Here is a 16,196-nt window from a genome sequence, read left to right as displayed (position 1 = left end):
TCCCTCCTGACTTTTTGAGTTCGTGTATGGTTGCTACCTTTCCTTAAAAAAAAATTAAAAAAAATTATTTCTAGAATCAGGTATTTCCAACATATCTTCCGAACCCTTATCATTCTATTTAAGTGTCTCTATAGGTGGGTCTCCATCAATCTTACTTTTAGTGTGATGTTTCTATAATTGTGCAAAATATACCATTCTGTTTCAGCCATTGCCAATAAGAAGTGGACTCTCATTTTCTTTTTTTAAATATGTGGTGCTTGAATAATTTTCTCATAATCTTAACAAATATTAGACCAAGGAGAGTCTTCACACTGTCTTACAAATAAAATTATAGCTTTTATTAATTTGCATAGAACAGTTAATGTGAGATTTAGTATGAGTTTCTTGTTTAATTTATTTTTTTCCCCTTTAAAACAAATAAAGAAATGCGTTATTTTCCTCACTCTGATGGTTACCTCTAGCAGCTCAGGGTCATATGAAAAATTGCTTCAGCCTCAGGCCACTGATTCTTACCCACTCTGATGAATGGCTTTGCAAGATATTATAGAGTATCTCATCTGTATTTCAGAGTCTAGATTGTAATCTTATTTTCTGTTAGATAAATTGTTATCTTCTCCTGTTACATAACTCCCACTTCTCATGTACTTTAAGATTAATATCATGTACTGCAGAAGGTGACATCATCACAGATTCTGAAAGGGACACGCATATTCCCTTGAATTTGGCACATCACATTTCTGACATCCAAAGGGAACAACCAGAGCTGTAGATCCCTCGTTCCGCTTCTGGCCTCCAGAGGGCGATGTTGCACCTGGGAGGCTTCTGTTTTTACTGAGCATCCTCTTCATCAACTGAGCCCCTCCTCCCTGCCACTGGCTGTTATTTCCTCACAGATGTCTGTAGATAAGGGACCTATCACTAGAACAAGGGCCAGAGAGCATACAGACTGCTTAAAGGAAAGCCTTTTTCCAAACGTTTTTGAAATTTGTCCAACCAAGAGACGTGTGCAGCCCCTCCTCTCCACTCCATGCCCTAGAGGCTCAGGGCTCCACACTACCTTCCCACCTGTGCAGATCCCTGTAGCTTTTCCACCACCCAGCCATGCTCTTGGGGATTGTGCCAGTACTTGCAATGGTTTTTACCCTGAGTGAGTATATGACATTTTCTCTCCCCTCACACGAAAGTGACCATGTTTTGATTCTAATTGAAAAGGGACACTTTTTCTTCACAACCAAGTTTGTGCTGCTTTTCCTTACTCAGCATCAATGTTGCAGGAGGAAGCGGAGCCCAGTCAGTGACCCAGCCTGACCGCCACGTCCTGGTCTCTGAAGGAGCCCCTCTGCAGCTGAGGTGCAGCTACTCATCTTCTGTATCACCCTATCTCTTCTGGTACCAGCAACGCCCCAGCCAAGGCCTCCAGCTCCTCCTGAAGTACGCGTCAGGGGCCACCCTGGTGACAGGCATCAATGGTTTCCAGGCTGAACTTAGGAAGAATGAAACCTCCTTCCACCTGAAGAAGCCCTCAGCCCATTGGAGCGACTCGGTTGAGTACTTCTGTGTTCTGGGTGACACAGTGTCTGGGGCTGCAGGGGGAGCTGAGCACAAACTTCCCGACACAGGGGACTTTCTGTGACACACAGGCTCAAGCTGGGGAGTTTTCATTTTCTTTGAAGCCTAAGAGGGTTGGGTGGGCTGAGCCCTGGGGAGCATTTGTCTCCTAAATAGTTGCCTCCATGTCTTTATCCTGCCACCTTCAGACTGGCTGTGTCCCAGGTGAAGGTATTGTGATGGATTTCTCCAGAAGGAACCCCTGTCTTCCTCCACAACCTCATGCCCCAACTTCCACCCCACACATACATTCTGAGGAGAGTACTTCATAGCTATAAGGGCTTTGAAGTTAAAAAAAAAAAATAGCAGCACTTTTTTTTTTTTTTTTTTTAAAAAAAAGGTCACTTCTAGCATCCACTGTGATGATTAGTGTTGCCTCAAAGGAACCTTAGTGTCTGGCTACAGACATCCTTCAGTTCCTTCTTGGTGTGCCCCTTCTTCCAGTTTTACATTCATATTCCTTTTCATTTCTATTTGGAGATTTTCTGACACAACATTTATCCTTTCATTGTCCTTTATTTAAATCAGGTTTACCCTTTGCAAGGACAAGAATAGTTTTAAATAGTGGTGAGAACATTTAAGATATTTATTAAAATATATAGATATCCCCACAATTTAATATTCGTAGCTAGGGGCAAAATATTGTACAACAGACCTCTCAAATTTTTTATCCTGTCTAACTGAAACTTGATAGTCCTGGACCAATGTCTCCCTATATCATCCTCCCCTTAGTCCCTGGCAACCACTATTCTATTCTGATATGAGTTTAACTAGTTTCAATACTTCATCTAAGTAGAATCATGCAGTATTTGTTCTTTGAGGACTGGTTTATTTCACACAGCACGATGCTCACAAGGTTCATTCACATTGTTACACATGACAGGGTCATCTTTTTTTAAAAGGCTGAATAATATTGTATTTCTATATATACCATATTTTCTTTATCATTTATCCATTGACTTACATTAGGTTGTTTCCACATCTTGATTGTTGCAAATAATGCTGCAACACACAAAGGAGTGCAAGTGTCTCATTGAGATCTTGATTTCAATTATTATTTTCTTACATTTATTTATTTATTTTTGAGAAAAAGGAAAATGAAGGCTTATTGCTTTGCTAACAAAGGAGAAACACTGGAGATTCCTCTCCCAGAGGTTGTGATTCTGCTCCTCATCAGAAACAGGAGGCTTTCAAAGAGGTGATTCAAAGGCTATATTTCATATCTTCCCTGTTGGAGTTGTAACTCACTTGTTGATTTGAGAGAAATTCATTTTCTGAGATCTTCTGGTATCATCCCCAAAGTCTAGATTACTTTCTTCCTATGGTGGGTGTGTTCTCAAGGACAGATAAGTCTGCCTAAGAGGGGGAAGAAAGGTAATCCTGTTTCTGGAGAATAGGGAAGGGGAGAGATTAAGGAGGAGCAGGGAGAGAGAAAGAGAAAAAAAAATTACTCATTTAAGAAGTAAGTTGCAATGACAGAGCTGCAAGGACTATATTCAAAGCATAAAGCAGACCATGTCAATTTCTACATTTCATTTCTATGGATAAATAGGTAATGACATCTCCAAGCTGCTTTCTGCTGAAAGAGGGGGGTGGTGGGAAAAGTAGCATAAAGTCCTTGTTTTCTATAGTGAGGAGGTGGTGCATGGAAAGTTAAGGGTATTCAGCATCAGAGCAGTCCAGAGGTCCACAGTGGCAGATGGCAGGTGACAGACATATATAGAGCAGAGATCATGCTAAGACAACAATAAACAAGACAGCAAAGCATTACTTTTTTTTGTAAACAGTCAGCACAAAAGCAATTAGTATTTAAGCCAGTTTCTGAACATTATGAAGACAGTAATTCATATCCATGTAAGTGAAAAACAGATTGAGTTTATCAATGTAAGAAGTCTGGAGGATCTGTAAGTCTATGAGATGAGGTTCAAATTAACTCAGGACAAACTTGCAAGTGAGTCCTTTGTGATTATTATTATTAGTCACTTCCACCCAATAACCCTTCCTTTATAGCCTCAAGCTTTACTTACTTTTGGTAGGGCTGACACAAGTGTATATCTTAGGTTTCATTTAAAAATACAACATTGTTTTTCATTTTAAATGCCCATCTAGGACTGTGCTTAGGCTATAATGTGTTCAAGACCAAGTTGGTCAAAACTGAACTTGTTCCTATCTATTCTTAAGACTCAACTGAAATTCCTCAGAAATCACTTGGGTATGTGTGCAAAACCTCTTGGCTTCTTTAGCTTACCTCTACTAGTGATGCCACCCACCAGGATGGGTCAGAGTTCTGATAATCATATGTGATTTCTCTTGGAAACATCAGGGACGTTTCCATCTCCAATGACCCTACTCTTTGCACAATGTGCACTGGTTGGCTTCCTGTTCTCTAGGGTCATCTGAATATCCCTGCTCATCATATCAGGCAACTCAGCAGAGTTGCAGGGCCCATTGAAGAGTCCTGTCATTTTCTGGGTCTTGGCTGCGCATAAAGGGCAAAGGTCCATATGATGGCTGCTATTTCCTTGGCCCTTTTACTTCCTTGACTTTGGTCTCTACAGTTATGGTTTTAAATACCCAGCAGGCCAGTTTAACCAGTCTTAAATGGGGTATAACCTCAATATCTGTAATTTTAGAGTTACCCTTTTCATTTAAATGTGGTTAGTACTAGTACTGGAAGTCAGCAAAAAAAGCTTCAGCACCTGCTGGGATGGTCCCTCAGTTATATATGGCTTATTATCTTGAATTAACTCAACTTGTTTTATTGGAAGGAGTACCTCTGCAAAGCACTAATGGGCAGCAGTTATAAAATTTACAATGAAAATACAAAATGAAATTAACAGAGCAAAAAAATTCAACTTGTGCAATAGCTATGGACCAAGAAAAATGATTTTTTATCATTTCAAAACTTTACTTAGTAATATATTCCTTGTTTATTTTGATGTCATAGTAATCTTCACAACAAAATTTGACCTTCTGAGCACAACCCTAGATGAACTCCAGTCTAGTCTATTTTGGAGCCAGCCTAATGTGGAGTAAGAGGAGAGGCCAGTAAGAGATGCAAAAAACATAGATGAGAGAGGATCCCTGAAACCAGGGCTGATAGACAGGAACCTGTAAAACAGACAGACCTGCACATACAAATTTCTTCCACTTATTTTACCTTTGACAGACCAGCTCCAACTGCAAGTTGTACAATAAGCCAGAGAACTATTCAAAAGCCAGATCATTACAGTAAAACATTATCTTACACAGACTTATATGTAACCCTTTCTTCAACTCACTTTACCTCTGAGAGACCAACTCCAACTGCAAGATTATACAAAATAGAAACACAGAGAGAGACAACCAGAGAGAAGCCCCAAAACTATGGCCAAAAATGGGAAGCTTCAAATTGACCAGCCAAGATTTTCCCCAGACGACTGCTTATAGGATTGACACAGTATTGGCCATGTCTTAAATGGGTCAGTAATAAATAGAAACAAAACAGAAACACATATGTAAGAGGGAATTCCCAAACCCAAGGCTCACAAAAAGATGAGAACCTAGAACAGATCAAAAAGGAGTGAACATCCCTAGGTTCTCAAGTCCCACTTAACCATGACTCTTACATGAGTAGCACCACAGATTTCCCCAGAGAGAGGGACTGAATGTTCCCATGAAGAGGAACCAGATGTGAGGACTCAAGGATCTCAGTTTTCACATAGTGGATTTACCAAATGGCCTATGGTGTCACAACTTTAACGAGTTCAGTTTCCTTTTTCTCAAAGTGGAGCAACCTGTACTGCCGCAGTCTGGCTGGGCACAATTCAGGAGCCACTTGTCAAAAGAAACAAACTTTATTTTTAGAACCACACATGCCAAACAAAACAGCTCCTCAGGAAAAACCTTCAGAGCCCAACTGCCACCACCGGCTTCCCAAAAGCCTCTCAACCTCCCCCACTCCCCCTCTCTTGAGGCCGATTGGCTGGGTCACGTGGGCGGAGCCAAAAAAAGTCCCCCAATGAGCAGCTCCCTAGTCTGAAAGGGCGGGGAAACAGCCCAATGAGCATCACCGCAGAGGAGCCAATCAGTTAGAAGTTGCTGGGGCCGCTGTGAGCCAATCATCAGCTGGCAGCCTGAAAGTTTGCTGGGGCCCCTTCGGCTGTGGCTCTCAACACTGTACCATTCAGAGAGAAAGGCAGGAGTTCTCTGAAGCAAAAAAAAAAAAAAAAAAATCAGCACCTGCTAGGATGGTCCCTCAGTTTCTCCCTTTACTCACAGGAATAAGTCCTCCAGTTTGATCTGAGGGAAATTCACCCATCTCCTAACTCTCTTGCCTCTGGCTCTCAAAAAGTTTGCCAGCCATCGTGCATCCTCAGAATGGAAGTGGGGTTCCTCAGAGAGCCAGACCTGTACAAGAAAGTTGGAATGGGGACTGCTCTCTGGTTCCACCTGTGGTGCCACTTTGTTGCTGAAAGCTCCAAAGTTGTCCCAGATGCTAATCCAATAATGAGGACACAGTTTTGAGAAAAAGAAAGGTTTATTGTTTTGTTATCAAAGGAGAATCTGTCCCAGAGGCTGTGAATCTCTGATTTCAGTTATTTTTGATAAATATCTAGAAGTGGGATAGATGGATCATACAGTAGTTCTATCTATAATTTTTTGAGGAATATCCATACTGCTTTCTTTAATAGATAAAACAGTTTGCATTGCCACAATCATGTTCATGGGTTCCAATTTCTTCACATCCTCACCAATACTTGCTTGTCTTTTATATAGTAGCCATCTTCATAGAAATGAGATGAAATTTAATTGCAATATCTCATTCCTCTGAGGATTAGTGATGTTGAGCACCAAGGATCCTGAAGAGCTAAGATCATTTTGAGAAAGAAGAACAAATGTATCACATAAGCTTCAGTAATCAAAACTATCATTTTTTGATTACTATCATTAAGGCAGACATACAAACCAATGGAACAGAATAGAGAGCCCCAAAATAAGCCCATGCATGTACATTCAACTGATCTTTGTCAAGGATACCAAGAACACACAATGCATGATGAAATAAAGATAAATTTTCAATTAAAAATACTTTAACACAGGACTCTGTTAATAAATTATGGTTAAACATTTTAGTAACTCATAGCTACCATGCAAACTGGTAGGACTAATTAAAAGGCACCTGTTTTTAAGTCAGAGAAGATGATATGTTACTTAACACTAATTTCATAGTTGCAGAGGTGAGTGTGATAGTCTCAGAGGGGTATCATTAGGAATTTCATTGACAGTCAGTGTTACTGTTGCTGAGCTCCCTTCTGCACAGCTAAGAAACAGCTGGCTGAAAGCCACATGAGATGCAGTACACTGGATATAGAAGAACTTAATTTTCTGTAAATTACTATTAAACAGAAAAAAAAAACATTCACCATCTGATTGGACTGTGATGAAAGCTGTGAATAAAATTTGACAACTGTATTTAGGAAAAAAATGTGATATATTTTAAGCTGAGTCTCTTTTCTGCATTTTCATCAAAATGGAATGAATCCTAATTGGCTTGCTTTGTTTTCTTTGGTAATTTTGAATTTTGTAGCCTTTAAAATTAGAAACCTTTGTTTTGACAAGGCAGGCAACTCTAGTGTATAAACACACTTCATTACACAGAGTACACTCTACATGCTTTCCCCAAAGCACCTGGCAGATTTTGACATTGTTTATACTGGAGATAATGGGTAATCTGGCTAGCAGTTCTTTAGGCATATCTGTTTTTTTTTTCTTTTTTATTGGTTGTTCAAAACATTACAAAGCTCTTGACATATCATATTTCATACATTAGATTCAAGTGGGTTATGAGCTCCCATTTTTACCCCAAATACAGATTGCAGAATCACATCAGTTACACATCCACATTTTTACATAATGCCATATTAGTAACTATTGTATTCTGCTACCTTTCCTATCCTCTACTATCCCCCCTCCCCTCCCCTCCCATCTTCTCTCTCTACCCCATCTACTGTAATTCATTTCTCTCTTTTTTTTTTCCCATTCCCCTCACAACCTCTTATATGTAATTTTGTATAACAATGAGGGTCTCCTTCCATTTCCATGCAATTTCCCTTTTCTCTATCTTAAAATAGTATTTAAGTAAATGGTCTAATTTTTACATAATTATTGCACCTAGCTGTCCTTCTTTTAAAAAAGGTGTTTGATAAGCTCAGCTAACTCAAGACTCTTTAGAAATTTATGCCTCAGTGTGCTTGACTTTAGCAGTTTACAGCATTATTTGTAAAGGAAAAAAATATATAAATATGAAGTACCTAATGTTGAATGTTATTGTACTGTATTGTATTTTTAATGTAATGTGAAGATTGTGCTAGGCACATAGATGTGTATAATCATGTTAAATATGAATAAAATAAAACAGGTTCATAAAAAAGGAATATTCAATGGGAAGCTTGAATCCCTGATTCCTGATGCTGATTGTCAGTTCCCTGATGATTAGTGATGTTGGACACATTTTAAACATCTATTTGACCATTTATATATCTTTGAGGAAATGTCTAGTCAAGTCCTTTTTCCACTTTTAAATAAGTATTTTTACGTTTTCTATTGAGTTGCCGGAGTTTTTATATATATTAGGGATTCACCTCTTATCAGACATGGTTTGTGAATATTTTCGTTCACCCCATAGGTAACTGTTTTGCTCTATAGATTGTTTCATTTGCTGTGAAGAAGCTCTTTGGGAAGACATAGTCTCAGTTGTCTCCTTTTTCTTTTGTTGGCTGTGCTTTTGAAATCATATCCATGAGTCAGTCATCACCAAGGGCAAGGGCAAGAAACTCCTCTCCTGTCTTTTCCTAGAAGTGTCACATTTTAAACTGATGTTGAGATCTTGAATCCATGTCCAGTTGATTTTGTGAATGGCATAAGCTGAAGGTCCAGTGTCATTAATTTGCAAATCAATATCCAGTTTACAACAACCATTTGTTGCAGAGACTCTTCTTTCCCCTTGTCTATTTTTGATGCCTTTGACAAAGAACAGTCGAGTGGTTATGCATGTGTTTATTTCTGATCTATCTGTTATGTTCCATTGGTTTATATGTCTACATTAATAATGAAGACTTTACATCAGGAAAATATTTTGAAGTCGAATATTTTTTAATTGGCAAAGCATATAAATTTTAACTTGATGTATTATATTAATGGATCTTTTAATATTGCATCATACTTGAGTTCCTGGAATAAAACATATGTTTTAAGAGAATCTTTTATTCTTTCTTCACCTATTTTATTTTTGAATGGGGAATGAATTCTCATGTTTCAACAAAGGTACAGTGAACAGGTCCCCTTTCATTTCAGTTAGCTGACTTCACAGTTCTCCTTCCCAGAGTCTGGGCACTTTTTGCATAAAGAGCCAAATATATGCAAATATTGATAAAACTGGATTCCTGCCCTCTTTGTAGTATAACATGGGACGAGTCTTGGGATTTCTTAGAGTCATGGGACATCTCTTAATTATTTTCTATATTTCCTGAAAAATCTCTTAAAAACTATCAGATAACAGGCAGATTAAAATTTCAACTTTTAAAATAACACACACAGACACACACACAAAAAAAAAAACCACACCAGTTTATTGATCAAAAAACTCCCATTTTTTTTCCTAACAAAAATGGATCTGTGGCTGTGATCCCACCCAGACCATGCTGTGGGCTTCTCTTCTAGCACATTCCGATCCACTCATGTTCCAGCCAGCACTCTCCACCAGCCTCCTTTTCTTCTTTTCTTTTTCTACCTTCCTTTCTTTCTGCTCAATTACTAGCTCATTTTCCACACAGAATATCTTGAATTCAATATTGAAACTTAAAAACTTTTCTAGAAGGCTTTTGTCACTCTTTTTGATGGCTCAGCATCAGGACCCATTTTTTAATTTTTTTAGCAATAGCGTGTTCTGAGACATCACGGTCAGGCCCTGCTCTCAATGGCACTTTATTATCTCATCACTGACATTTCTACAATTCTGAAAAGGTAGATTGTACTGATATTACCCATTTTTCATGAGAACACTTCCCCAGAGGACATGGACAGCTACAGAGTAGGTGGATCTCAAATTGACCTCCACGTCTGAACTGTAATGCTCCTTCTCTGCCTGGGCCCCCTCCTCCTTTCAGTCATAGAAACTGAAAGCCCCAGCTACTCATTGTTGTCCACTGAATTATGTTTCCACAAAATTCATATGTTGAGTCCCCAATGCTGAGTACTTTGGAATGTGCCTGTATCAGAGATAGGCCCTTTAAAGAGGTGATTCAATTAAAATGGGGTCGTTAGTGTGTCTCTCATCTAATCCACTCATGTTCCAGCCAGCACTCTCCCCCAGCCTCCTTTTCTTCTTTTCTTTTTCTACTTTCCTTTCTTTCTGCTCAATTACTAACTGATTTTCCACTCAGAATATCTTGAATTCAATATTGAAACTTACAAACTTTTCTAGAAGGCTTTTGCCACTCTTTTTCACTGTGTCCATGTAAGAAGAGGAGATAAGGGCACAGGTAGCACAGACAGAACAAAAAGGACCCTGTGATGACAGAATGAGAAGATGGACATCTGCAAGCCAAGGAGAGAGACCTTAGGAGAATCCAAAGCAGTTGATATCTGACTTTTGATAAATCCTACAGAATTGTGAGAAAATAAATTTTGTTGTTTAGGCCAACTAGTCTGTGTTTTTTTTTTCCTTTTTTTGTGGGGGTGGTGGGTGAAGGATTGAACTCAGGGTCAGTGGCCCACTCAGCCACATCTCCAGCCTTATTTTGGGTCTCACTGAGTTGCTTAGCACCTTGGTTTTGCTGAGACTGGCTTTGGACTCACTATCCTGCTACCTCAGCCTCCAAAGTTGCTGGGATTACAGGCATGTGCCACTGTGCCTGGCCAGTCTGTGGGATTTTGTAATACAATCCTAGAAAACTGGTAATTCATATATTCAGCCTACTGTATAAATTACATGTGATCACATGACTGGGTCCCAGGTACATTGGTAACAAGTGCATTGTTACCAATGTTGACTCGGGAGCCAGATATGAAATAAAGGAAAGAAAAGAGTTTCCTTTTGGGGAGTGGAAGGTAATTACAACAATCCAGAAATGACAGAACAAAGGGGACAGAAAATTACAGCTATGTATGTTTCCTGTCTTGCAGGCAACACCTGCAGAGTCTGGTGCTCTGAAAATTCTAATTCTAATTAAAACATCAGTGTAAGAGATAAGCCTATGGATGTTCAGAAAAGAGCTTCTCCAGACTTATTTTCTGTGCTGCCCTGACTTGTTAGATTTGACTCTAGTTCTCAGTATTCCCTAATTTGTTCCTTTTACAAATTTAATCTAATCCTATCCATTTCCATTGTTCACGAGTAAAAACTCTGACATATGTACTCTAATTCCAGTATTAGGCAAAAAAAAAAAAAGAAAGAAAAAAGAAAAAGAAAGAAAGAAAAGAAAAGAGAGCTAAAACAAAAAACAAATTTTTTAAAAACCACGATCTTTGCAGAAATTGTTGTAATACTAGGAAACTTAATAGGGCTTCCTAAACGTATTCAGTAATTTCTGGGATCCGACATTCTTCCTTCATTGAGTTCTTACATGAATTCAACTGTATCTGCTTTTACTCTAAGCAGAACTTACTCTAACCAGAATTCAATGCAGGCAGATGATGAACTAGCTTTCCAGTTCCTTCTGTGTCAGCTCCGCACCCTTCACCATCCAGAGCATATTTCATCAGCAGGACAATGTTGCCACCACCAGATGGCAGTGCCTCTCTCTTCTTAGATATAATTTCAATCTGTGTGGGGTGTGTGTGTGTGTGTGTGTGTGTGTGCGCGCACGCGCGTGCACTCAAAGAGGTGCCCTTGCTAATTTACTTGTTGCATGTGTGTTCAAAGCAAAGGATTGAGTTCACTGCTGACTGGCTGGGTAAAAAATAGAGAATCTAGGTAGGGGCCGGAAGATTACATAAATATTCAGTAATGGGAGCTAACTCTTCTAACTGAGGGACCTGGCTCCCTTTCAGATCCCAGAGCTGTGCCTCCTGTGATCCCAATAAGAAGAAGGATGCAGAAACTCCTAGGAGTGGGTTTGGTGACTCTGTGGCTTCAGTTGGCCAGTGAGTGGGGTCTGGTGGAGATGGGAACAGGGAGACCCGAATTTAGAGCCCACTTGCCAGAGAGGTGAGTCTGCCTGTGATTTTGCAAATGAGATTTGAAAATGTCTTTAGTGACTTCTGGTCTCTGGCCTCGTTTCTGCCTAGGAGTGAGCAGCCAACAAGGAGAAGCTAGTCCTCAGGTCCTAAACATCCAGGAGGGAGAAAATGCCACCCTGAACTGCAGTTACAAAACTGATACAGCCAACCTGCTGTGGTATAGACAGGATTCAGGTAAAGGTCCTGCTTTGGTGATTTTAATACGTTCAAATGAGAGAGAAAAACACAGTGGAAGACTAACAGCCACCCTGGACACCTCCACCAAAAGAAGCGTCCTGTCCATTATGACTTCCCAGGCTGCAGAGGCTGCCACTTACTTCTGTGCTACAGATGCACAGTGATCAGCAGGCACCTGCAGCCCTGACACAAACCCTGCCAGGGCTGCTTCCCAGAAGCCCTCTCCATGGGTGGACTTGGTGGTTTCACATCCTCCATGAAGGAGTCTACCAGCAGTGGGAATTAAGTTCAAATTTGTGAGTTTTTGAAGCATCTTGGAATAGGGCAAAGGTCATGAAATATGGAATAGGAACTACAATACCAGGCTCAGTTCTGCCCATCCTGGCTCCATGTCCTCAGGCTCATCCTTAGTGTAGCAGTCTTGTAGCCTCACTCAAGGTGAATGAAAGATTTGGATAACTGAGCCAAAATACTTCTTCACATACTAATTTTTATCAGGAAAACATAAACCCTGAATACTAGCAGAGGATGAGGAAGGAATTTTCAGTATTGGAAGGTCTCACCTTTCTTATTACAGCCCTAGACCCAGAGGGGTTGAGTTGACTGAAATGACTTTTGCTTTTCTCTGGTTCTAGGGAGTGGTGAACTCTCAGCATTAGGGTTAAGAGGGATCTTAGGATGTGTCCAAGCAAACCTTCCATCTCACAGCTGAGGACTGGAGCTGTTGTGTAGGAAAAGAGGGGAATATCTGATCAAATTGTGCCATTTAAGAGTTGTGTGATTTCCAAGTCTCAATTTCTCCATGAGGAAAAGGGGAATCTGTAAGAAGGTCCTAGTTTCCCCATCTATCAGAGGGGTGTATATTCTCAATAACTAGGACCTGAAATGCTGTGTTGTGAAAGGCTTCTAGGATCAAATACACTGGTTTTCCATCTATTTATTCTCACTCCTACTAAAATAAATAAATGCTGACTGTAGTTTTCTTGACACAGTTTTGACACTACTAAAAATGTGTTTGTGGAGAAAATCAGAGAATTTGTATTTATATGAATTCCTGGTGTAAAGGAAACAGATAATGGTTCCCAAAAGCCCCACCTCGATCTATCAGCATCACCTGTGCCAGAGTCGCCCAGAGCACCTCAGAAGTCCTAGACTATTGCGCTCAGTGCTGGCTCACTCAGCAGGCTCTGACAAGCTGATGGGTTTGTATTTTTAATGAATATCCTTAGCCTTCATTTAGAGGTTGACAGAGCTTCTTGTTACAGAAAATGCAAGCAGTGTTGGGGGAGGTTACTTTTCTCTCATATAAAGCAGCTCTCTTAGAAGGAGGTCTGTCATTGTTGGGGGCTTTGTCATGTTGTGAGGGTCCTAGGATCTCTCCAGCTCAACATTTCTCATCCTGCAAGTGTCCCTGTTGTGTTTATACCTCCAATAAACTGCTAGAGATCCTTCCATGTCATAGATGGAGAGAAGGAGTGACCACAGGCGATGGGTACCTGCTGGCAGAGGCTTCACCCAGCAGCCTTCGTTGACCTTCCACTCACCTGAGTCACCAGATGTGCCCACCCCTCACCCCAACTGCGAGGAAGATGGGGTTTCAGGACTTCTTAAAATTTTGACTATGCTGCCACCCACATCAAAATAGCATTCTGTTAGTGAGAAATAGGAAAGAATGGGCGCCAAATAGGCAAACCACTAAGGGCATGTTAGGACTCATGAATATTCTGGGCCATATTTATTCATTTCTTGAATTACTACACTTAATCTTTCTCTCAGTTCTGTTGAATTAAGTTCATGAAATTTTCCAAAAGATGTCATAACCTCCTACCACCTAATTTTGCTCCACATCCTAATTAAAAACCCACCTTATTCCCTTGCTCCTCTGCCCCAGTGCACTTGACAAACCCACCATGCCAGTATAGACCTTTGTACTGAGAGCGACCTTGTCAGACCTTGGCAGGTGGACCTGGATTCTCATTTGCTCTTCAGCTAGAGAAAAACTTTGTAATGTGACCTAGCAATTTGAAGGATTCATTTTCCTTCTCTTCCTCCACTTCCTGTTCTTCCTCCTCTAAAAATTATTTTCCCTTCCCCAAAAATAGTGAAAACTATTAATTGTTACTCAAAATAGTGAAAACTATTAATTGTTTACTCATTCTTGTACATCTGGTAAAGAGTCCATAAGTTGAGAATCTCAGTGACCTCTCTGACAATTGGGGACCTCTGGCTTTCAAACATGTAATTCTGCTTTAATTCCTTTGAGTATTTGGTAAAAACAAACAAACAAAACAAAAACTTTATTACTGCTCTGCTTGCTCCTTAATATCAGGGATGATAATCTATGCAACTCACTTGTGAATCTTCAGCAATAAAGTACCTCAGGTATGATGACAATCGACCCTCCTTGTTCCTCCTTACTATCCAGTATCTTAGATAACATACTTCCTTCATTTTAAGTCTTCTCTAAGAGGTATGACAATATCCTTGTGGAAAAACAATTATGAAAATCAGGCTGAGTGAGTTTTGCAGACTTTAGTCTATGGATCTTTAGAGGCATATAAATAAATTCCAGACTGTAACAGGGGTCAGCAGCCTATGTCCCAAAGGTCAAACAGAAGAGCATGCCATCTGCTTTTGTAAACACAGGTTTATTGAAAGGAAGCCATGCCTGTTCATTTTCATATTGGAAAGGGCTGCTTTTGTGTGAAAACAGCAGAGATGAATAGCTCCAATAGAAAACTATGACCTCAAAGTCTTACTATTTGCTTTTTTTATAGAAAGGAAGTTTGCCAAACCTGTGGTACTTTTAGATTTGGATTTTTCTGTTGGATGACAAATAAATTGTTTAAAAATCTTGTTTTATAATTTTCATTTTATTAACACATATTAAATTATTCATATTAATGGAATTCAGTGTGATAATTCCATATATGCTTACAGTATGCACTGATCAAATCCCACTCCTCAGCCATTCCAGGCTCGACTAATCTCTGTGCTATTTCAGGTCAATTTTTTTTTAAACTCCCATACATGAGAGAGAACATACTTTGTCTGATTTATTCCACTTAAAATAATGTCTTCTATTTCCATTTATTTCATTGCAATGAAAGGACTTCATTTTCTTAATGGCTAGATAATACTCCATGGTGTCTATATAACACATTTTTCATTATCTATTCATCTGCTGATGGACACCTCAGGTGATTCTGTATCTTAGCTATCATGAATAATCGCACATGAGTATGAGTGTGCAGGTATTTCTTGGGTTTGCTCATCTCATTTTTATTTCTCAGAAGTGGGTTAGCTGGATAATATGGAGGGGGTTGATTTTCAGTTTTATTGAGGAATATTCATACTCCACAGGTTATAATAATTGGCCACCACTATTTGATTTGTGTGATATTACTGGCTTGGATGTGGAACTTTTTGTATTTTTTTTTAATTTTTTAAAATTTTTATTGTTGGTTGTTCAAAACATTACATAGTTCTTGATATATCATATTTCACCCTTTGATTCAAGTGGGTTATGAACTCCCATTTTTACCCCATATACAGATTGCAGAATCACATCAGTTACACATCCATTGATTTACATATTGCCATACTAGTGTCTGTTGTATTCTGCTGCCTTTCCTATCCTCTACTATCCCCCCTCCCCTCCCCTCCTCTCTTCTCTCTCTACCCCCTCTACTGTCATTCATTTCTCCCCCTTGTATTATTTTTCCCTTTCCCCTCACTTCCTCTTGTATGTACTTTTGTATAACCCTGAGGGTCTCCTTCCATTTCCATGCAATTTCCCTTCTCTCTCCCTTTCCCTCCCACCTCTCATCCCTGTTTAATGTTAATCTTCTTCTCATGCTCTTCGTCCCTACTCTGTTCTTAGTTACTCTCCTTATATCAAAGAAGACATTTGGCATTTGTTTTTTAGGGATTGGCTAGCTTCACTTAGCATAATCTGCTCTAATGCCATCCATTTCCCTGCAAATTCTATGATTTTGTCATTTTTTAATGCAGAGTAATACTCCATTGTGTATAAATGCCACATTTTTTTTATCCATTCGTCTATTGAAGGGCATCTAGGTTGGTTCCACAGTCTTGCTATTGTGAATTGTGCTGCTATGAACATCGATGTAGCAGTGTCCCTGTAGCATGCTCTTTTTAGGTCTTTAGGGAATAGACCGAGAAGGGGA

The 16,196-nt window shown here is 39.6% G+C and overlaps 1 gene segment (V, D, J or C); it reads left to right on the top strand.

Moving 5' to 3' along the window:
• Positions 1–948: 948 nt before the first annotated feature.
• Positions 949–1,914, top strand: LOC107144068. The segment is given in 2 exon segments: positions 949–1,147; positions 1,275–1,914. Coding segments are annotated over 2 exon segments (405 nt in total).
• The last annotated feature ends 14,282 nt before the right edge of the window (positions 1,915–16,196 follow it).

Source organism: Marmota marmota, unplaced genomic scaffold, assembly GCF_001458135.2.
Source record: "Marmota marmota marmota unplaced genomic scaffold, marMar, whole genome shotgun sequence".
Classification (NCBI taxonomy): Eukaryota; Metazoa; Chordata; class Mammalia; order Rodentia; family Sciuridae; genus Marmota; species Marmota marmota.
This window is presented reverse-complemented; position numbering and strand designations above follow the sequence as displayed.